This window comes from Nomascus leucogenys, chromosome 5, assembly GCF_006542625.1.
Source record: "Nomascus leucogenys isolate Asia chromosome 5, Asia_NLE_v1, whole genome shotgun sequence".
NCBI classification, from domain to species: Eukaryota; Metazoa; Chordata; class Mammalia; order Primates; family Hylobatidae; genus Nomascus; species Nomascus leucogenys.
Window position 1 is genome coordinate 23,665,267 of NC_044385.1, and position 22,638 is coordinate 23,687,904.

At 49.3% G+C, this 22,638-nt stretch overlaps 1 protein-coding gene across 1 annotated transcript in view; it reads right to left on the minus strand.

The window, feature by feature from the left end:
* The window catches only part of CAPN2 (calpain 2), a 62,683-nt gene extending 45,525 nt beyond the window's left edge, over positions 1-17,158 (minus strand). The window contains exons 1-2 of the mRNA XM_030812821.1: positions 16,518-17,158; positions 11,598-11,667 (exon numbers count right to left, since the gene is read on the minus strand). Of these exons, the coding sequence (XP_030668681.1) occupies positions 11,598-11,667; positions 16,518-16,754 (307 nt within the window). The 5' untranslated portion in view covers positions 16,755-17,158. The remainder of the gene's footprint in view (positions 1-11,597; positions 11,668-16,517) is intronic.
* Positions 17,159-22,638: the final 5,480 nt, after the last annotated feature.

Below are 22,638 nucleotides of genomic sequence, written 5' to 3' on the forward strand. Positions count from 1 at the left end.
TCTCAGAACGCTTGGGGGTGAGCGGAGTCCTGAAGCTGGCACATGAGCCCAGCTTGTTAAGTCCTTCACTACTGTGTACCTTGGGAAGTCCCAGAAAACACATCCTCCCCACCCCACAAGCCATGAAGAGCTAATGTCCAAGCAGCTTGGGTTATTACTGGTAAAGGAGAAGAAGGCCATTATTCAAAGGGGAGGAATCCTGGTGTCTTCCAAAAATGGCGGCAACAATGTTTCTGGTTTCACATGTTCTTCCAGAACCCTGCCACTCTCCCTCTAGAAGTGGGCTCCATGTCCCTTCCCTTTGATCCTGGGTGAGCCTTCATTGATCTCAATGAATAGGATATGGCAGAAGTGATGCTATGTGACTTCCAAGCCTAGGTCGTAAAGATGAGACAGCTCCCAGGGCTTTCTCTTGGGACATGAGCTGCTGTAAGATGTTCAGCTACCTTCAAGTCCCTGTGATGGGGAGACCACAAAAGAGACAGAGATCCCTGGAACCCCAGCTGATCCACCCTTCATCCCTGGCACCAGACATGGTTGAGGGGGCCTTCAGATGACTCTGTCCCCATTCCCATCTGATTGCAACCACCTGAGAGACCGGGAGAGAGTTGCCCAGCTCAGCCCCGTCATCCTTCAGAACCATGAGAGAGAACAAAATGCCTTGTGTTTCAAGCCATTTGTTTTGGGGTGGATTGTTACACACTAGATACAGGTGTGACAAAACAGGGAGCTTGTGCTTGGGAGTCTGAACTGTAATGCATACCAGGGAGCCAGGGATAGTAAGATACACCTGCTAACAGAGTCTCCCACCTGGGGGTGCCAGTAAGAGAATGGAGCCAACACTGAGAAATGCCAGTGTCAGGCCACCCAGCTGCTCTGCAGTTCCCAAGGTACCCTGGACATGAGATGTTCCCACTGTCTCCCTGCTGATGTGTGGTTTGGAAAGGCACCTGAGCTGGGAAGCTGAGCAGACGGAATGGCCTGCCAGGGGAACCATTCTCCAACAAGCAGGGAGGGCCCTTCTCCTCCTTTGCTGTGTTCCTCCCAGTGCTAGTGGGAAGCTTGGAGCTCCCCTCCCAAAGGCTCAAATATCCCAGCAATGCTGCCCTGACCCCGTACATGCAATGTTTTCTCCTTTCCTATAGTATTTACTCATAATTGTGGCTGGATTCGATTGAAGCAATGCTGGAAAGTTTATTTAGTTTGTCTTCAGCAACTCACCTACTGATTACCACTGCTATTCCTACCTCCCATCTGGCCACTCCCTTGCACCAGGCTCCCCAAATGGCATTCTGTGTGCCCAGTGACCCCCACAGTACCTCCCCCTTCACTCCTGCTCTGCCAGTGGTTCTCAGTTGGGGGCATTACATGCGCCCCTAACTCCAAGCCCCCAGGGGACATTTGGCAAGGTCTGCAGACATTTTTGAGTGGCACACGGGGGTGTGTGGGTAGAGGCCAAGGATGCAGCTAAACATCCTATAATTCACAGGACAGCCCCCTACAATGAACAATTATCCAGTCAGTTGTGCCAAGGTTGAGAAACCCTGATGGATCTCAAATCATACTTGTTTTGTGTTGTATTTCTTTAGACCTTTTGCTTTGCACGCTGACAGCTAGATACAAGATAAACAGACCAAGATACTGAAGACTGCTCCTGGCTAAATTTCATCCTTCCTGAGACAACAGCATTTTAACAATCTCCAGCAGGCCTGACACCCTGTCCCAGAGAGACACATCTCTCAAGGTCCTAGGCAGCCCAAGAAGAAAGAGAGCCACATTTTCAGGCAGCTGTGAGTCTTCGCTTTGGAAGGGAGGAGAAGGAACCTCTGAAAAGCCAATTCAGGGCCACCCCTCTGAAACTGGCAGGGAGGGGCTTCTCTAAAGGAAGTGCACACCCCGCCGGCATGCTAGGCCTGTGAGAGGGTAGCTGATGAGTCACCCTGGGCCATCCCTTTGTTACTCATTTCACAGTCTGGCAGCAGCCCAGAAAAGGATATCCCCTAAGTGGAATTCCCCATGCATGTACAACTATCCTTCATTTGTATCGGGGCTGAGAGGGGAGGGGGCAGATCCTCCATTTTACTCATGCCCCACCCTTATTAACAAGAAGTCTTCAGCCTCCTTCCCTAAACTGCACACACATCAGAACTGTGAGCCACAGCCAGTGATCCAAACCACGTGTCCCAGGCCTTTCCTTTCCCTTCTCCCTGCCCTATCTGCCAGAAGGGAGGCCCTAAAAGGGAGGATGGGAGGGAGGCGAGGGTGCTGGGGCTTGACGTTCACTCTCCCTCTCTCGAGTCCCTTGCCTGTCTCAGCCGTGCCCTGGACCAGGAGGACATGACCTGTTGCATGTTTTGTCGTTTTTGTGTCCCTGTTCCCTGCAGCCCTGACCCTCCTGGGCCATCGCCCCCACGGTCACTAGCTGATATCAGAGTTTTTATCTCCAGTACCCCAGCAGAGGTGGCTGCTCCTTCCTGATGGCTGCCCTCCCCCGAGGCGCAGGCAAATCCATCCTCTTCCTCCCCATCCCTGCTGTCATCACAGACCCCATAGAAGAAGTCTGAACTGTAATGCATACCAGGAAACCAGGGATAGTAAGATACACCTGCTAACAGAGTCTCCCACCTGGGGGTGCCAGTAAGAGAATGGAGCCAACACTGAGAAATGCCAGTGTCAGGCCACCCAGCTGCTCTGCAGTTCCCAAGGTACCCTGGACCTGAGATGTTCCCACTGTCTCCCTGCTGATGTGTGGTTTGGAAAGGCACCTGAGCTGGGAAGCTGAGCAGACGCGAGCTTCTCTTCTGTCACTCATATTTGGCTCAGAATAAACCTCTTTAAATATTTCACAGAATTTGACTATTTTGTTGACACTACCTAACACCATAGCTCAGCCTAGCCTATCTTAATTGTGCTCAGAACACTTACAGTAGCCTACAGTTGGGCAAAATTATCTAAGGAGGCAAAGCCTGTTTTAAAATAAAATGTTGAACATCTCAATGTAATTTATTGAATACTGTACTGAAAGTGAAAAACAGAATGGTTGTATGGGTACTTCAAGTACAGTTTCTACTGAATGTGTATTGCTTTCATGCCATCGTAAAGCTGAAAAATTGCATGTCAAGCCATTACAATTCTGGGACCACCTGTAGGCATCCTGAGCCATCCTGAGCCAGGTGAGAACTGAGGCCTGCCTTGGAGTAATGGGGGAATAGAAGAATAGGAGGAGGTGGAACCTTGCCCTTGGCTGCCAATTCCTGTCTTAAATTCCTGCTCTTCAGGAACTCTCCTTTCTTAGCTCCTGGAGGAACCACAAAGACAGTATCTATTTTCCTGACTTCCTGGGGGGATTCACAGAGCTGAACTACTAAAGTCTCGCTTGGGCTGGGGTAGTAAAATAGAGGAGAAACATCATCCTGAGAATGGGCCCAACAAGAATGAACGTGGGAAACTTTCTCACTCTGATCCTGGTCCCCCGAGAGACGGAGGAACCCCACGAGGCCCTGGGTTCCAGTGGCACCTTTCTGTCACGTAGTCTTAAAGTTCCCTGCCTTGTAGGAAAAGAAAAACAAAGGACGCAAACATCGTCATTGTTCCCATTCTGCAGATGGGTGAGTGGAAACTTATGGCTAAAGATTACAAGGTACTGGAAGCACGTGTATGTGCTGGGAGAGGAGAGAGTCCACGTTCCTTGGCACTGAAGGGCCTCTGGCCCTTTGTGGGAAACATCAGGAGGCCATGACCATTGTGTGACCCAAGAAAATTACAGCAGGAAACTCCTCTGAGTTTCCGGAGCTTCCCCCTGGGACACCACCTCCTCTGTCACACCCCTCTCCAAAACTTAGGTGGCCGCCAATGTCAAGTGCTAAAGCCGGGACCCAGTCGGGTATTCAAGATGTGCCACAATGTGTCTCCACCTCAGCGACCCAACCTCATTTGACAGTACTCCCCTCCAGCTGTACTCTCCCCAAAGACAACGTGCAATCTGCATGGATTAAACCTTTACTATGTACCAGCCTCTGGAGCTCTGAGCTTTATGTCTATTATTTCATTTCATCTTTACAGTCCTCTGAGGTAGACACAATTTTTTTTTTTTTTTTGAGATGGAGTCTCGCTCTGTTGCCCAGGCTGGAGTGCAGTGGTGCGATCTTGGATCACTGCAACCTCCACCTCTCAGGTTCAAGCAATTCTCCTGCCTCAGCCTCCTGAGTAACTGGGACTACAGGTGTGTGCCACCACGCCTGGCTAATTTTTTGTATTTTGTATTGTATTTTTGTAGAGATGGGGTTTCACTGTGTTAGCCAGGATGGTCTTGAGAGTAGACACTATTATTATCTTCATTTCATGGATGAGGAAACTGAGGTGTGAAGAGGATAGTGATCCACTCAAAATGACAGAGCCAGTACGTGGCAGTGTAAGAGGCCAATCCCTAACTGCCAGACACCAAGTCCTCATTCTCTACCCAGATATTTACAGATGTTTATTGATGTAGGTTTAGCTGTTTATTTTGAGACAAGGTCTCACTCCATCACCCAGGCTAGAATGTCATGGTGCAATCATGACTCACTGCAGCCTTGACCTCCTGGGCTCAAAGTGATCCTCCCACCTCAGCCTCCCAAGTAGCTGGAACTACAGGTGCACACTGCCATGCCCAGCTAATTAAAAAAAAATTTTTTTTTTGTGGAAATGGGTTCTCATTATGTTGCTTGGCTGGTCTTGAACTCCTGGGCTCAAGGGATCCTCCCACCTCAGCCTCCCAAAGTGTTGGGATTACAGGCATGCGCCACCGCGCCCTGCCTGTTTATTGACGTCTGTGCATTGCTTGGCTCCGATGTGAATACTATCCCACTATGGAGAGTAAAGGCTGAGAGGCTGGATTCCAGAGCTCAACAGTCTGCTGCTGTGCAGTACAGCAGCCACAAGGAACATGTGGCTATTGACATTTAAATTAAGTAAAATTACAAATTCAGTTTTTCAGTTGCATGAGTCATATTTCAAGTGCTCCACAGCCATACAGGGCTAGTGCTGCTGTTTGGGGCAGTGCAGATATCTACTGTTTCCATCATCACTAGAAGCTCTACGGGACAGGGGTGGTCTAGAGGTGGCCTCACTGCACACCTGCTGGCCAGGCCACCTCCTCCTGGGGCTCAATCATCCAGACAGTGTTGCTAACCAGGACCCCACCAGACCTCATGGAACACACGGTCCTTCATTTCTCAAATCCCCAGATGAGTGTCCCTTGGCTGGTCTTCTTGGGGACTGGTGCTGAACAAGGTGGAGACATAATTCCTCACAAACACCACTCCAGCTAAAGCCAGATGTGTGAGGGTGCAGGGGGCTATCGAGGAAGGTAACTTCTAAAGTCACAGAATGTCAGAAGTAGTGGGGCATTAGGAAAATCTGTTCCAACCTTCTAATCTCAGAGATAAGATAAGACAACTATGGCCGTATAGGGGCGTGGTCTGGCTCCTGGCCACAGGAAGCTGGTGGAAAATCTAAAGAGGCACCCAAACAGGCAAAGAGTCACCCCTGGATCCACAGGCCCATGGGGAGCAGGCTGGAGCCCTGGAATCCCGCTTTGCACACCCTGTGGCTTTGCAGGAAAGTATATGGGAAATGGGGGATTCTTTCAGGGGGTCCCACTGCTCCTACTCCTGGAGAGGGGGCAGGGAGAGCTAAGGAGAGATTTGTTCTTCAGGCATCTGATGTAGCTGGAGACTGCGGGTACCATGGCCAAAGCTGGGGCAGCCAGGGTGGGACAGGGGTTTCCAAGCAATACAGCAGTGTTAGCGGTTCACCTGGACCTGTTTATGAGCTGTCTTAGATGCACTAAGGCAAGAGATGTCTCATCTCGTCTCTAAGATCTTAGATCTTAAATGCAGAGGGAAGGCAGCTGGGAGCGTGGATGGCAGCCACAAGGGAGAAAAGTACAAGAGCATTTACAACCAGAAGAGAAGCCGAGGGGACATGATGGCCCATGGACAATGTAGCCATGGACAGTGCCCTGGGAGGCTGGTAAGGGGGGTGCTGGGACTGGTGGTGAAGAGATCATATTTAAGAAAAAGAATGGATTTACTTTCTCCATCAAAACAGCCAACATCTATTTGCTAGTCTTTAAAAATTTTAACTACATGGGTACTTATTTATTTATTTTTTGAGATAAGTTTTCCCTCTGTCGCCCAGGCTGGAGTGCAGTGGCTCCAGAACCAGGCTGGAGTGCACAGCTCATAGCAGCTTCTACCTCCTGGGCTCAAGTGATCCTCCTGCTTCAGCCTCCCGAGTAGCTGGGACTACAGGCATGTGCCACCAAGCCCAGGTAATTTTTTTGTAGAGACAGTGTTTTGCTATGTTGCCCAAGCTGGTCCCAAACTCTTGGGTTCAAGTGATCCTCTTGCCTCAGCCTCCCAAAGCACTGGGATTACAGGTGTGAGCCACTGCATACTTATTAAAAAGGCACCACAAATTCCAATAGACAGGCATCCTACAAAATCTCTGACCAATATTCCCCAAAACTGTCAAGGTCATCAGAATCAAGGAAAGACTGAGAGACCGTCACAGCCCAGGGGAGCCGAAGGAGACTTGGCAGCTAAATGAAACATGGGGTCCTGGATGGGATCCCGGAACAGAGAAAGAACCTTAGGGGAAAACTAAGAGAATCTGTGCAAAGCATGGACGTTAATAATACTGCATCAATGCTGATTCATTGTAACATGTGTACCACACTGATGTAACATGTTAATAACAGGGGAAACTGGGTATGTGGTATCTGGAACTTCCTGTATTGTCATCTCAGCTTTTTTATAAACTTAACACTGTTCTTAAAAAAAAGGCGATTAACATTTTTAAAGGTACCTATTATAAAAATGCATTTTTAAATTTATAATTTAAAAATTATTTTCCACGTGTGGTGACTTGCACCTGTAATCCCAGCACTTGGGAGGACAAGGCAGGAGGATTGCTTGAGCCCAGGAATTTGAGACCAGCCTGGGCAACACAGTGAGCCCCCATCTCCACACAGACACATATAAAAATTAGCCAGGTGAGGTGGCACTTGCCTGTAGTCCTGGCTACTCGGGAGGCTGAGGTGGGAGGATTGCTTGAGCCCAGGAGGTCGAGGCTGCAGTGAGCTATGGTTGTGTTACTGCACTCTAGTCTGGGCAACACTGCAAGACCCTGTCTCAAAAAAAGAAAGAAAGGAAAAGAAATAAAAATTATTTAAAACACTTATTCAATTTTTAAAATTGAGGAATGCACATCTGACCCCTTTGTGTTCATTTTCTCCCCATATGTTTCTCCTTCTTCTGAGTTTCAATCTGTGTGTTGCCCAAACACAGGCCACAAGTTTGTCTCTCCTCGTTTTGGCATTTCCACCCTTAGATTATGAAATTTTCAAGGACAAGGATCTGGTTTCCAACCCAACTTATTTTCTCCTCCTCCTTTTCTCTTCCTCCACCATCCTCTTTTTTTTGGCAATTTGGCAAAAGGACTTTTCACATAACTGGAATCAGTAATGATAACCCCGGTCCCTCGAATTTGTCTGGGATTCTATAGTGTGCCAAGTGTGTTTGCCTGTATAAATCTCACTTTTCTCCACAGCCCTGGGAAGGGAGCCTTATCATTATTCCCATTTCACAGAAGAGGAAACTGAGGCTCAGAGGGGTTGGGTCCAAATAAGTGGCTAATGAGTGGTAGAAGGAACAGGACTGGAAACTTCCCCATCTGGCTTGCCTTTCTCATTGGTCTTGCCCCTTCCCCACTCTCTGCTGAGCTAGGCTGTGGAGTGGGGCACCCTGTAGCTAAACACCTCCCAGTGGGTGCTCTGGGGGTCCATGTGACATCTTGAGGAGGAGGCAGGTTGACCCACCTCTGAGGGGCCCAGGGAACATTTGCTGGGTTACAATGAAATGGGGGTGTGCTGTTTCAACAGCCTTGGCAGCCTTGGGCTCTACCCCAGGAAGCCAGAGGCCTGAAAGGTGACCGATGCCTTCCTGGCTGGGGTAGCTGCCTTCATCTGTGAGCTGTGAGGCTGTGGGGAGAGCTCAGTGGTGACCCAGTGCAAAGTAAAGCACCAGAGGCAGAAGCAGCTCAGCCTTGGAGCTTCCTGGGTCCTTGGGAGCCATTTCAAGTGGCAAGCACCTGTAAGAATGTGGTTACCACCCCACAATTTCAGAGCCTTATTCAGCTGCAGGGTCAGCCAGTGGAGGCTCCAGCTGGGTCTCCAGCCCTTCCTCCAGACGGGTAGATTTTTCTCTGCTGAATCAATTCTTACACAACTATGTTCTGCAATGGAGATGGCTCTTGGTGAGAGCAGCTCTGTAAACATGGTTTAAATGACTTTGGTGAAGCTTGGAAGCTGAGCCTTCTGGGAAGGAGGGTGGGTGTTTGTGGATTAAGCATTGCTGGGCAGCACAGTAAACAGGGCAGGGCGTTGCAAAGTGCACAAGTCTAAGAATGTCACCTGCCCAAGTTCCCTGGGGGAACTGAGTAAGGCTCAGGGTAGAAAGTGCAGGTAGAGAAGATGAATTTTGCTGAGAATGGTTCCTCAGCACAGCACTATGGCAAACTGGAGGGAGCATGGGTTAGGAAGAGTGTAGGACTTAAAATCAGACCAGGCTTCAATCCTTTGGCAATTATTAGCTGTGTGGCTTTACACTTCCCCTCCGCTCTCTGTGGCTCAGTTTTTTTAACTGTACAGTGCGGTGAAAATATTTACTTTAGATTTGGGATGAGTACACAACATACTGTGGTGAAAAAATGCTCCATGAATTGCATACTGTTATGCAGGTGACGGGTGCTGTTATTACTCCTTATGTGTGTAATAAAAGAATGATCTTGGCTGGGCGCAGTGGCTCACGCCTGTAATCCCAGCACTTTGGGAGGCTGAGGTGGGTGGAACACTTGAGCTCAGAAGTTCAAGACCAGCCTGTGCAACATGGCAAGACCCGGTCTCTACAAAAAATACAAAAATTAGCCAAGTGTGGTGGCGTGTGCCTGTAGTCCCAGGTACTCAGAAGGCTGAGGTGGGAGGATCACTCGAGCCCAGGAGGCTAAAGCTGTAGTGAGCCAAGATCCTGCCAGTGCACTCCAGCCCTGGGGAACAGAGTGAGACCCTGTCAAAAAAAAAAAAAAAAGAGAAAGAGGGAAAAAAAGGATGATCTTGTAGTGCTCTAACCCTCTAGCACAAGGAATGAGGAATAGCTGGTTAGAAACCAGGGAATGGCTTTAGAATGGCTGAATACAACATCATAGGGGGTGTCTGAGGTCACTTCATTCACCCTCCTTCCTTCTCCGTTTTTGGAAGAGACGGAGGTTCCAGATGGAAGTTCCAGGTAATTACTTGCCCAGTCTTGGGACTAACAACAGAGCTGAGTCTAGGCTCATATCTCTGGCCATGTCGCAGAGTGTCACTGCCATGGCCTCTGTTCCTGGTGCTTGTGAGGCTGTTGGGATTTGGTGAAGGTCAAGGCCCCATCAGCACCTGCTGGTCAGGTGCCAGAATCAGGGTGAGAGTACAGTATACCACATTTCACAGACTGTGATCTAACTAGAGTCCTCCAAAATAAAAGGCTGAAAGAACAAAATGACCAATACTGCATTACACACACACACACACACACACACACACACACACCCCTGAGAAATTACAGACTAGGTACTAAGAAATTTTTAAAAGGTTTACATTTCACCTGGTTTATAATTCCCGTGGGAGGGAAATTTCTCCCAGGAATGTTAACCTTTGCTGTCTCCTCTCCAATTGGCCCAGTGGTATTTACACAGGACTTAAATCATGTATTTGTTGCTTACACTTTGGCCCTTAAGGTGTTGTTAAACTTTGAAGCAGATGTTAGGCAGTTGCTGTGTTTGTTTCTAGATTATCTCTCTCTCTCTTTTTTTTTTTTTTTGAGATGGGGTCTCTCTCTGTCGCCCCGGCTGGAGTGCAGTGGTGTGATCTCCACTCACTGCAACCTCCGCCTCCTGGGTTCAAGCAATTCTCCTGCCTCAGCCTCCTGAGTAGCTGGGATTACAGGCACCCACCACCATGTCCAGCTAATTTTTTTGTATTTTTAGTAGAGACAGGGTTTCACTATGTTGGCCAGGCTGGTCTCTAACTCCTGACCTCAGGCGATCCACCTGCCTCGGCCTCCCAAAGTGCTGGGATTACAGATGTGAGCCACCGCGCCATCTGTTTCTGGATTCTCTAAAGCCCCTGGGGTTGGTCAAAGTTTCTATCAATTCTGTTTTCTCTAATGAACAGATTTTCCTGGAGGATCCGCCTTGGGTGCTCAAGGACCTCTATCTTCTGTCTTTTGTGGGGCGAGAAGAAAAGAAATGAAAGGAGTGTTTTCTGCAGGTGAGAATGTGCTCTGGCATCTCAGGAATCTGCAGAGCCTGAGCTCAGACAAGCTTTCCCGCCCAGGTCACGTTCTCTCTCACAGTCTGTCTGTCCTAATGATTCACACGATGCTCTGACATTCCTCAGGGCTAGAAAATTTTCCAGGTCCCCTCTTAGGGAGCCTAGCTCAGGATTTAAACATACCCTGGGGTCAGGGGTACCAGCCCCCACTTTAGCTGTAGGAAGACCTCTGCATCCTCATCTATAAAATGGGAATAATCACGGTGCCTTAGAGATAAATATTAGCTGTTATCAGCTGGTATTAGGAATCTATGAGTAACAGAACCTCTGCTAGGTGGGTGAGGACAGGAGGTACAACTCTAGTTGATTGATTTTGTTACTGATGAACTTGCCTGGGGAGCCAGCCAGCTGAGGCTGATGGCAGAAAATATGGTTTATCAGAGCAAATAATCTGCTCCAGTAATTATAGGCCCACAGTTATTATGAGTAAAAGAATATTGAGGGCAGATTCTATGAGAATCTTAGATAACAGCCCCAGGCCCCATTGCTGGGACTTCCTAGAAGTTTTGGGAGTTTTCATACTAAAGGTGGAGAACCGTGTGGGTTCAAACCTTCAACAAGGACTATCTCCAGAAACAAATCTGAACTTGGCTCCAGAAAGCAAGTTTCGGACAATTCAGCTACTCCAGTTAACTTTACTTAAATGAGCGTTACAACTGTGATACCATGGTGAGCCTGTCTTGCAAATACTGAGAATGCCCTGGTACTATAACTTCCTTCAGCAGCGAGCATTAGAGTTTCCTCTTTCTTTACACTGAGTCACCTTCCCTGGTTCCTGAACCTCAGAGAACTGATGTCTCAGTGCGGTCATTGGTCTGGGGGAGTCCTCCCACCTGGTCCTCTGCCCAGAGCCTATTTCGTGAACCACTGGTAATACTGGCTCCGGGAGGTGCATACCAAGGGGCAGCTGACATCCAGAAGCCCCCTGGTCCTCCCAGTGGCAGCATGTCTGTAACCTCAGCAACTAGCTCTGTGCAGGGGACACAGGAGGCCTCATTTGTGTGCCCCAGCATGGGGCTGAGGGTAGAAACATTGCCTGCTAGGGCCAAGAAATTCCATGGAGCTTCTGCAAATAGAAATTGCCAAGCTGCTTGGGAAGGGAGAGAAGCCACAGGTTGTCCCTCATCTCTTCCACCCACAGCCTTACAGACAAGATCCCCCAGCTTGCTCTGAGTCTATCACTTACCCAGGGCTCCTTGGCAGATGTCTGTGCGGGTGGCTCCTCCAATGATAAACTGGGGGTCAGCGCAGATCTCCTGGGAACGAGACCCACAAAGTGCTGTTAGCCCTCCAGCCAGGTGCTTCTGCAGCTAGGATGCCTCCATTCTCAGTGGGGTGTTCTAACCCTTTCTCCCCTTCCCCTCCCCTCTGGGGAAAGTGTGTCATCACAGTCAGAGCTCTGTGTCATGAGGTCCTTCTGACTCCTGCTCCCTGGGCCCTGATGGGTGGATGGGTGGTCCTGTCTGAGAAGGGCAGGCATTGGCCCTACATACTCTGGACTGCCTGGAGCCTCCTTCATTGTGCTGTTTCCCGGGGCCACAGCAGCAAGTCCAGCCTTTTCTGCCAGATGTTGAGACCATCCACACTCCAGAGCCACCCTATTCACTGGGTTAGCACCCTCTCTCCTCTGTTACTGCATGCAAGTTGTTTTGCTTGCATGAAATTCCTTCCTTTCCCACTCTCTTCCCTCCTTTTCCATATTGCATCATACCTTGAGGCTCATTGTCACCTCCTCCGTGAAGTCATCCTTCCTGGTCCAATCCTCACTCATCCCTTCAAGTCTGAGTCCCAGAGTCTCTGGACTCTGCAATTTACTACTTAGGTATCACTCTGACTTCCTAACACATACCCTTTTGAGGGCAGGGGGGGATCTAACCCTTTTGAATTCTTCCATGGGGCCATGAAACTTACAGCATCTATATATTCTGTACCTGCTTACATCAGAGACTGCGCTCAAAGCTTTACCTCATGGAATGGGTATTATCCCCCTTTTACAGATGAGGAAACAGCTCGAAAAGGTGAAGTGATGTGTCCAAAGTTAACACAGCTCACAGATAACAGACAGCACTGGCATTGGAATTTACTGACCAAATGCGCCAACTCTTTCTGCTCCTGCCCTCTCTCTAACTGACTTAGTACCAAGCATTCAAGGGTGTTAAAACCTCAGGGGCCGCTGTCATGAGCAGCCTGATGGAAGCCAACCTTGAACACTTCTTAGCCCTTTCAGCAGCCCTCTGAGTGTGTTTCGATTCTGAAGAGCCCCACCCAAAAGCCACAGAGGAAGTTGGGGCACAAATTTGGGCCTCTCTGGGCTCGGGCAAGCTTGCCTTGAAGGAGCTGCTCCTGCGTCTCATGCCCACTTGGGTGGCACACGCCTGCCTCCACCCAACGGCCCTCGGCATGCCCACTCTGTCAAGCAGAAGTCTGCCTGTATGAGACTTGGATCTAGCCCCTGTTCATTCTAGCTCAGATTGTGGGAGCTCTTCCAGAAGCACTGTCTGCCACAGATGACATTCCCTTCATGCCTCTGCCTTGTTTCTCTCTGCTCCTGTCGGTTTTGGGGATGGCAGAGAGAATCAGAATGCTCTTCTGCTGAGGCAAAGGAAGCCAGCTTGGCCCAAGGCCTGCCAGCGAGCTCTTATCCTGATGGAATAGATTGGGCTTGGTGCTGGGAGCCTGTTTATTATAAAGAATCACACTGATAATCCTGAGTGTGCCAGGCACTTACGCCAGCAGGGTTTTTCCATTATACTTCAGAAACTTTCTAATGCCTTTAGCAGCCTCTCTAGAGAAGTCAGAGTTCAGAGTGGTGCTAAGCACCTAAGCATCTAAATGATGCTTCAGAAACTGAAACTTGTGCACAGCATGTAGGGCATCGAATTAAATATGGGTCTTACCAGTCAGTGAAAAGGGGTTGAAGGTTTGGGCTTTGCTGTATTATTCTGATAACCTGGGTTTGAATCCTGGCTCTGCCACTTATTATATAGGTCATAGGACGCTGGGAAGTCATTTAACCTTTTGAAGCCTCAGTTTTTTCACCTGCAAAATGGGAACGATGAAAATATCCGCCACAGAGGATTGTTCTGAGTGTTAAATGAGATAATGACGTAAACATGCCCTGGCAAGCACTCCATAAATGTGATCTATTATTATTACTGTTGAAGAAGTTGATGATAACAGTCACTGAACTTGGAGACAGGACATATGGGTTTGAGGCCGAGTTCAGCCAGCTGAAGATAAGCAAGTGAGAAACCTCTCAGAGGTTTGATTTTCTCGGGGGAAACATAGGGGCTCACAACACCTGCCCTTGCTCCTAACAGACTGGTTGCTGGGAGGATCTGATGTGCCACCTGGATCACACCTGCTTTCTCCTCACGGTGCCCCTGCATGGCCCTTGGACCCCACTGGACTTACTGCTTTAATCCCCCTTCCAGGCGCTGGAGCCACTCTTGCCAGTGTTGTGAAATCCTCTCTCCGAGGAAGAGCAGCTCCTCCTGCTGCAAGGCTAACCTGCTCCCCTCCCCTGCCCACAACCCGTATTCTTACTTCCTCAGGGACCCTGTTTCACTGCCCCCTCCCTGCCTTTGTCTTTAACCCCTTCTTCCTGGTGATTCAACATATGACACATTCAAGTTGTTCTCATATGAAAAAAACACAGGCTCTCAAAGTCCAGGTCCTGCTCTACCTATCAGTTCTCCTCTCTCCCCAGGGGCCCTTCTTAAATGAGTTGATCATGTTCTTCTTTACTCTGGAGTCTACAACAATCTGGCTTCTACCCTCACCTTTCCATTGAAATTGCTCTGCTAAACTCACCAATGACTTGCTAGTGTTCAAATCCAGCGGAAACAATTGTGCTCCCCTTGCCTGACCTCAGCAGCATTTGAGAAGGTAGGACGGAGGCAGAGAGCGCAGCCGTAAGGGGTAGGCTCAACATGCATGGACTACACACAGTTCTCGATCTATGCCCTATATCCACTTGACTCTGAGCAAGTATTTAACCTTCCCAAGTCTCAATTTCTTCAACTGGCAAATAGGGATCATAATAGTCACACTCTTCCTTGGTTGTGCAGTGCACAGCCCGCCTGCCCTAAGCAGTGGCCCTGGATCATCTCTAGACCTCTATATTCTCATCTGGAAGTCCCACAGGCATTTCCAACTGTTGGGGGACCTGTCTCTGTCCCCTCACTAACCTCAGAAGTAAGTCTTCAGAAGCAGAAACCATATGCATTGTGTCCAGCATACAGTAGGTATTCGAGAATGCTTATTGAATGAATGAAGAAGTGAATGAGTGTGTGAACTCACTGTGTAAACTGTAAAGTGCCATGCAAATGTAAAGTGAACACATTCTCTTGGTTTGTGTTTCACTTTTTTTTTTTTTTTTACTTTTTTATAGAGACAAGTCTTACTGTGTTGCCCAGGCTGGTCTTGAACTCCTGGCTCAAGCGATCCTCCCACCTTGGCCTCCCATAGTGCTGGGATTACAGGCGTGAGGCACCGAGTCAGGTCAGTGTACCACTTTCACAACCATAATTTCATCTGAGGCTCATTACAATCCTGCATCCATTCATTCTACAAATGGTCACTTCTTTTGTGTTCACTGGTGTATCTCCTGAGCTCTCAGGACAGTGCCTGGCATGTAATAGGTGCTCAATCAATGTTGTCCAATAAGAGAGTAAATGAATGAATGAATGAATGAGTACTGTGAAAGGCATGGTTATGTGCCAGGCACTGGGGATATACTGCTAAATAATATACACATGATTCCTGCAGTTCAGTAGGAAGAACAAATACATATGATTATATTTCTAAACTGTGACAATGCTATGAAGGAAATGAGTGGGGTGAGAGAGAAAAACAAGGTGGGGAGGTGGCTGCTAAGAAGGGTCAGAAAAGACCTCTTTAGGGAGGGAATATGTGACTAAGTTGGGAAGAATGAGAGTGAGCCACACTCCAGGTAAGAGCATGCCTTGCTGGTGAGAAGGCCTCGTGCAGGAAAGTACTGGCTTTTTGAGAGACTGAAAGGAGGCCATGATGGCAGGGCCTGGTGGGCCACAAAAGAGAGAAAATATTTAGGCAGCATGTTTTCTTTTAGATGAAGACATGGAGGCACAGAGAGGTTAAACGGCTCACTCAAGGTCACCCAGCAGATTAGCAAGGAGAACCTAAGTGCTGTGAGTCTGGGCTAGGGCACTTCCAGCAGCCCTCGCTACCTATGGGCTGGATTTAGGGTAACAGGTGACCTGGGAGGCTGCTGGGTCTGGAAGCAGAGCTGGAAGCCTTGTTCTCACAACAGGAATCTAGAAGTTGGACTTCAGGGCAGGCTTCCCTAGGCGTGGTAGGGGAAGCCTGGGGAAGTGTCCCAGAGGAGGAGGAGCCTCAGGGGTTCCCCAAGAAACGGAACGGACAAGTAGATTGGGGAGCACGAGTTGTCCCAGGGCCCCTGGGGGACGGGATAAGGGGGTGTGGAGGGCTCCCGGAGGTTTCCCCGGTGATTCCCGCCAGGGAAACCATGAGACACCTCCGTGTCCTGGGTTAATTACCAGTGTCAATGTTATGAGGAGGTATCGCTGGCTCCCCTTTGGAAAAATAAATCTAACCCCAGGGCTGCAGGAGACTATCCTTAGTCACAAAATGACCAGGCTGTGGCCTGTCCCCCTCCATGAACAGACAGAACCCCAGTTGGAGACGGACTTTGTTTAGCAGATGTTGCCTCTCACCGTCCCTTCCCTGCAGACCCGATTCCCCTTCCCTTCCAGCTCCCCGCTAGAGTCCAGTCAAAGTTTCACCCCGGCCTCCTGTATCACCCTGAGTTTTTGTGAAGTCCTAAAGTGGCCTGCTAGTGGGATCTGAGGGCAGTGATTCGCCCCGACCCGCCCAGGAAAGCATGGTGGGTGGAAGAGAGGGAAGGCCCCGGGAGTCCTCCCCACGCTCGAACAGAGTCCCGGGCTCTGGCGGCGCGGAGGTGTCGCAGGACTGCGGGGTACTGGCTTGCGGCTTCCCCACTGCAGCACCCGGGCTGTCCCCCACTCCAGCGCGCCGCGGGCCGGCCTGCACCCCGCCCTGTCCGGCACCCCGCCCTGCCCGCGTCCTGCTGCGCGCTTCCTACCGTGGGTCGCTTCCACTCGATGCCCCGGGTTTTGCTGGAGTAGGGCCCCAACTCCTTGAAGCCCAGGGCCGAGGGGATGGCCGGGAAGGAGGGGTCCTGGAAGAGCGTCCCGGCCTCCAGGCACTCGTTCCGCAGCGCCTCGTAGTCCTGGTTGAGGTACTTGATGGCCCTCTCGTGGGAGCCCAGCCCCTCGGCCGCCTCCCGGTCCTTAGCCAGCTTGGCCGCGATGCCCGCCATGCTGTGGTCCCGGCGGCCGTACTGCGCAGAGAAAGGTCGGGGCGACTCCGCGCTGCGCTCGGCTGGGGCGCGGCCAGGTCCCGGCGCGCTGCTGCGGACACTGCGGGCGCCGCCGCTGCGAGCGATGATTCACCGGAGGGAAGCGGCCCGGCTCGCGGGGTGTGGCCTCAGCCGCTCCCGGCCTGCTGGGCTCCCGGCCCGGGACCAGGCAAGCCTGCGGCCTGCGGAGCGCCGGGACCGCCGCGATCCGGGGCCGGTGCTGCCATCTGCGGACAGCTCCCGGGATGGCACGGCCCGGCGCCGTGGACGCTCGCGAATCGCGGTTCAGAGTTGGGGCTCCTACCGGAACTCGAGGCCACCTTTGCAGCCCATGGGGAAGAAGGCTAGGGTAGTTGTGGCCGTCCAGAAAACACCTGGGGAGTTTGCCGAGGGTCAGATAGTGAAGCCGAGGAAACTAAACCAGCTGCCCTGAATTTTGTGCCAAACACCGTCTTAACGGCTCTGCATACATCATCTCATTTAATCCTCCCAGCAACTCTGAAGAAGGCGCTGATATTGTCCCCATCTTACAGATGAGAAAACTGAGCCTCGGAGACGCTAAATGACATCCCCAATGTGGCACAACAGCCACAGGCAGAACAGGGACCCTAAGCCACAGAGGCCTGTTGCAATCACAATGCTGCAATTACTACTGCTCAGCTGTTTATTTGATTACAGATAGGGTTGTCAGATTTGGCCAATAAGGCTGGGCGTGGTGGTTTACGCCTGTAATCCCAACACTTTGGGAGGCCGGAGGCAGGCGGATCACCTGGGGTCAGTAGTTTGAGACCAGCCTGGTCAACATGGTGAAATTCCGTCTCTACTAAAAATACGTTGTGGCAGGCGCCTGTGATCCCATTTACTCGGGAGGCTGAGACAGGAGAATCGCTTGAACCCAGGAGGCAGAAGTTGCAGTGAGACGAGATCGCGCCACTGCACTCCAGCCTGGGTGACAGCAAAACTTCATATCAAAAATAATAAAATAAAATAAAATAAAGTAAAATAAAGTAAAATAAAAATTTGGCCAAGAAAACAACAACCCTCCCAAATGTTTAATTTGAATTTCAGATAAACAACAGATACTTTTAAAGTATATGTAGGCCCCAAATATTGCATGGGCATACATACTTATACTAAAAGAAAATATGATTCATTGTTTATCTGAAACTCATATTTAACTGGCTGGATTAATTGGGTTACTATTGGGAGAGCGTTTAGAATGGTGCCTGTGTTGGCTACTGTAACCACTCTGTTGTGGAGCTAGGGTGTGATGCTCAGCTCACACACAGAGACATGGGTACGTGCCAAGAAATGCAGATGGGAAGAAATTACCTCCTCTCCTTCTCTACAGTAGTAGGGAAGAATTTGGGTTTCACTGGAAAACTGTGCATGGTCTACAGCAGTGGTTCTCAACTGGGGGCAGGTTTGTCCCCTATCCCATCCCAGGAGACATTTGGGAATGTCTGGAGATAGTTTTTATGGTCACAGCTAGGAGATGAGGTGCTACTGGCCTTTACTAAGTAGAAGCCAGGGATGCTGCTAAACATCTTCCAATGTCCAAGATAGCTCTTGTGAACCCAGAAAATCTGAAATAGGTCTCAGTTAATTTAGAAAGTTTCTTTTGCCATGGTTGAAGATGAACACCCATGACACAGGAAGTGCTGAGGACATGTGCCCAAGGTGGTTGGGGTGCAGCTTGGTTTTATACATGTTAGGGAGGAAAGAGTCATCAGTCAAGTACATTTAAGAAATACATTGGTTTGGTTCAGAAAGGTGGAACAACTCAAAGTGGGGTAGGGGGTGGGCAGTGGGGGTGGCTTCCAGGATATAGGTAAATATTTGAACATTTTCTGGTTGACAATTGGTTGAGTTTGTCTAAAGACCCAGGATCAATAGAAAGGAATGTTTGGGTTGCGATAAGAGGTTGTGGAGACAAAAGTTTTATCACATAGATGAAGCTTTTAGCTAGCAGGCTTCAGAGTGAACAGGCTGTAAAATGTTTCTTATCAGACCTAAAGTCTGGTTGATGTTCACGCTGGAGAGGTATAATGAGGCATGTCCGACCTCCCCTTTCCTTCATGGCCTGAAAATTTCAGATTAAAATTTTAAGAGCCTCGGCTAAGGAGGAACCATCTATTTAGATGGTTGGCGGGGGTGGGGGAGGGGGAGGCTTAGAATTTTATTTTTGGTTTACATTCCCCACCCAAAACATGATCTAGTCCAAGACATCAGTCATGCAGAGGCTGAGAAACCCTGGTTTAGAGCATCTCCTTCCAGAGGATCTGGGTCTAGCCTTTCATTGTTTTTTTTTTTGTTGTTGTTGTTGTTTTTGTTTTTCTTGAGATGTAGCACCCTGTCACCCAGGCTGGAGTGCAGTGACGTGATCTTGACGATCTCAGCTAACTGCAACCTCTGCCTCCTGGGTTCCAGCAATTCTCCTGCCTCAGCCTCCCAAGTAGCTGGGATTACAGGTGCACATCACCATATCTGGCTAATTTTTTATATTTTTTGTAGAGATGGGGTTTCACCATGTTGGCCAGGCTGGTCTCAAATTCCTGACCTCAGGTGATCCACCTGCCTCAGCCTCCCAAAGTGCTGGGAGTACAGGTGTGAGCCACCACACAAGCCCCTTTCATTGTTTTTGAGTTATTTTATTACTCTAAGTTGTATATAACTGTAGCAATGTATAGTTATCCAAGTAACTCTAAGTAAGTAAGTTGTAGATAACGGTAGCAATGGAAAACAATTTTTCCTATAGATATGCAAATGCATTCTGTCCAGTAGAGGCACTACATTTCCCCTGTAGAGAGACCAGTTTTTTGTCTAGTTGCATATTCTGTTTCAGTACTCTTCACATCATGTAAATTGTGCTGCTTTGGCTTCTCCTTTGAACCAGTTATAACATCCACCAGATTGTCTCATTTAATCAAGTTAAATGGACTCTTTTTTTTTTTTTTTTTTTTTTTGAGATGGAGTTTCGCTCTTGTTGGCCCAGGCTAGAGTGCAATGGCGCAATTTCGGCTCACCACAACCTCCGCCTCCCAGGTTCAAGCGATTCTCCTATCTCAGCCTCCCGAGTAGCTGGGATTACAGGTGCCTGCCACCATGCCTGGCTAATTTTGTATTTTTAGTAGAGAGAAGGTTTCTCCACGTTGGCTAGGCTGGTCTCAAACTCCTGCCTCCCAAAGTGCTGGGATTACAGGTGTGAGCCACTGCACCCCGCCGAAATGGAATCTTTAATATGTGTTTATTTTATACTAATGTGAGAGCCATGATGTTACCTTTTCTTAAAACAAGTATTTTTGTCACTATTATTCCTCTGCCCCCATCTTTTCTTGCCTCTGACACCCATTACTTACCCCCTTTGCTTGACAAAACTTTGGTCAGACTTCTCTTTCCTACAGATCCCTGAACGCTGCTTGCCCCCAAGCCTGAGCAAGCACAAAGTGGAGTGTCCCCGCCAAGTCACCTCCCTGCCCAGCTTCTCCTGGGAATTGACTGAACATAGCAAGACCCTTTTCCTGTCAGCTCCCACTGGTCATTTCCCCTCACCTGTCCAGCTTCCCCTCCAAAGGGTCTGCTTATCTCCACTTGCTCCTCCTTTACCCTAGAAAAGAAGAATCTTTTTCTGTTTGATTTTGAGCTGCTTGCAGATTCTCTGAATTGGAATTGTCTTTCTCTCTTTTCTTTTCTTTTCTCTTCTCTTTCTTTTCCTTCCTTCCTTCCTTCTCTTTTTCTCTCTTTTTTCTTTCTCCCTCCCTTCCTCCCTTCCTCTCCTTCTCTCCTTCTCTCTCTCTTTCTCTCTTTCTTTCTCTCTCTCTCTCTTTCGCTCTTTCTTTCTTGTTTCACTCTTGTTGCCCAGGCTGGAGTGCAGTGGTGCAATCTCCACTCACTGCAACCTTCGCCTCCCAGGTGCAAGCGATTCTCCTGCCTCAGCCTCCTGAGTAGCTGGGATTACAGGTGCCAGCCGCCATGCCCAGCTAATTTTTTTGTATTTTTAGTAGGGACAGGGTTTCATCATGTTGGCCAGGCTGGTCTTGAACTCCTGACCTCAGGTGATCCACCTGCTTTGGCCTCCCAAAGTGCTAGGATTACAGGTGTGAGCCACTGCGCCTGGCCTGCAATAGTCTTTCTTTCTATTGGAGTGTGCCTTTATAAAAGTCTGGATTTTTTTTTTTTTTTTAACAGAGTTTCACTCTTGTCGCCCAGGCTGGAGTGCAATGGCGCGATCTTGGCTCATTGCAACCTCCGCCTCACGGTTCAAGTGATTCTCCCGCCTCAGTCTCCCATGGTTTTGTTTTTATTTGACATCTTCCATCTCTGGTTTGCAAGTCTGGGCATGCTGCCTGATGGGCAGGTACCACCGTCCACCACCAGGCTTTGCTTTCTGTACTCTTGAATAAGACGGGGACACAGGTTCCATTGTGTAATGGTTGGCACTCTGGACTCTGAGTCCAGAGATGGGGATACAGGCATTCATTTCTAGCTCATGGGTTTCTGGTGCAAGGGTTTTATGAAGCCATCACCATTGAAAACAGAGGAAAGAGACAGCCCTGTCCTGGAAGCTGTTCATTTGTTCCACTGTCTGATTTCCATTGGCCCCACCCCGACTTCTTCTGGGCTCGAGGCTCTTGGGAGAAAGCTTGTCCTCCTGCCCAGTGGGGCAGAGCGCAGGCTTCTCCTCCCACTGATCTCCTCAAGGACAGCTCATCTCTGGAGGAAGTGACTCCTCCCAGGCAGGTGGAGGTTATTTCCCTCCTAAGTCATTTTAGCAACAAATGGGCAGATCAGACCTATCATTCAAGTCAACTCAGCAGCTTTGCACAGCCTGGAAGCAGAAGAGCCTCCTGGCTCACCTGAAGTTCCTCTTCTCCAGCTAGGCAACACCCTCTTTGGCGCAGCCCTGGCAGCTCCCCTTGCCAGCCTTCTAGGGATCGCTGTGCACATAGGGCTCTGCTTACAAAGGGCTTTAGGCTGTCCTATGCCACCCAAATTTAACTGCAAACACATACAGTGACTACTTTCCCCAGCCTTTTGGACAAAGTCCAGTTTTTAAACCTGAGTTAACGTTGCTTTTTCTACTTCCCAAAGCCTCTCACACTATGCTATCTCACTGGACCCAGCAAAGTCTTCTCTTTCTCTGACCACACAATCGTTTTCACAGGAACACAACGACACAGACAAACACTTCACGGTGGAAAACCTTCCTGGAGTGAGTCAGCCAGCCCTGAGGATGTTGGTGAGTCAGAAACAGCTGGGATTATCCAAAACTGCCTGGGTCTGGGCCACAGACCTTGTGAGTAAATGAGAGAGGGAGTGAGAGAGAGAGAGAGAGGAAGGAGAGAGAAAGAGAGAGAGAGAGAAGGAGGGAGGGAGAGAGAGAGAGAGAGAGAGAGAGAAAATAAGAGAATAAGAATGTGTGTGTCTCAGAGGGCCATGGCAATGGAATCTTTTTCAGTAGTGTTTTTCTTTAGATTATTTTCTCTCTGGCCCTGGATGTTTGAGATGCATCAGAGGCACAATCTGCAGGTTCTGGATTTTTTTTTTTTTTTTTTTTTTTTTGAGGTGGAGTCTCACTCTGTCACCCAGGCTGGAGTGCAGTGGTATGATCTCGGCTCACTGCAACTTCCACCTCCCGGGTTCAAGCAATTCTCCTGCCTCAGCCTCTTGAGTAGCTGGGATTACAGGGGCTCGCTGCCATGCCCGGTTAATTTTTGTATTTTTAATAGAGACGGCATTTCGCCATGTTGTCCAGGCTGGTCTTGAACTCCTGACCTCAGGTGATCAACCCATCTCGGCCTCCCAAAGCGCTGAGATTACAAATGTGAGCCACCGTGCCTAGCCA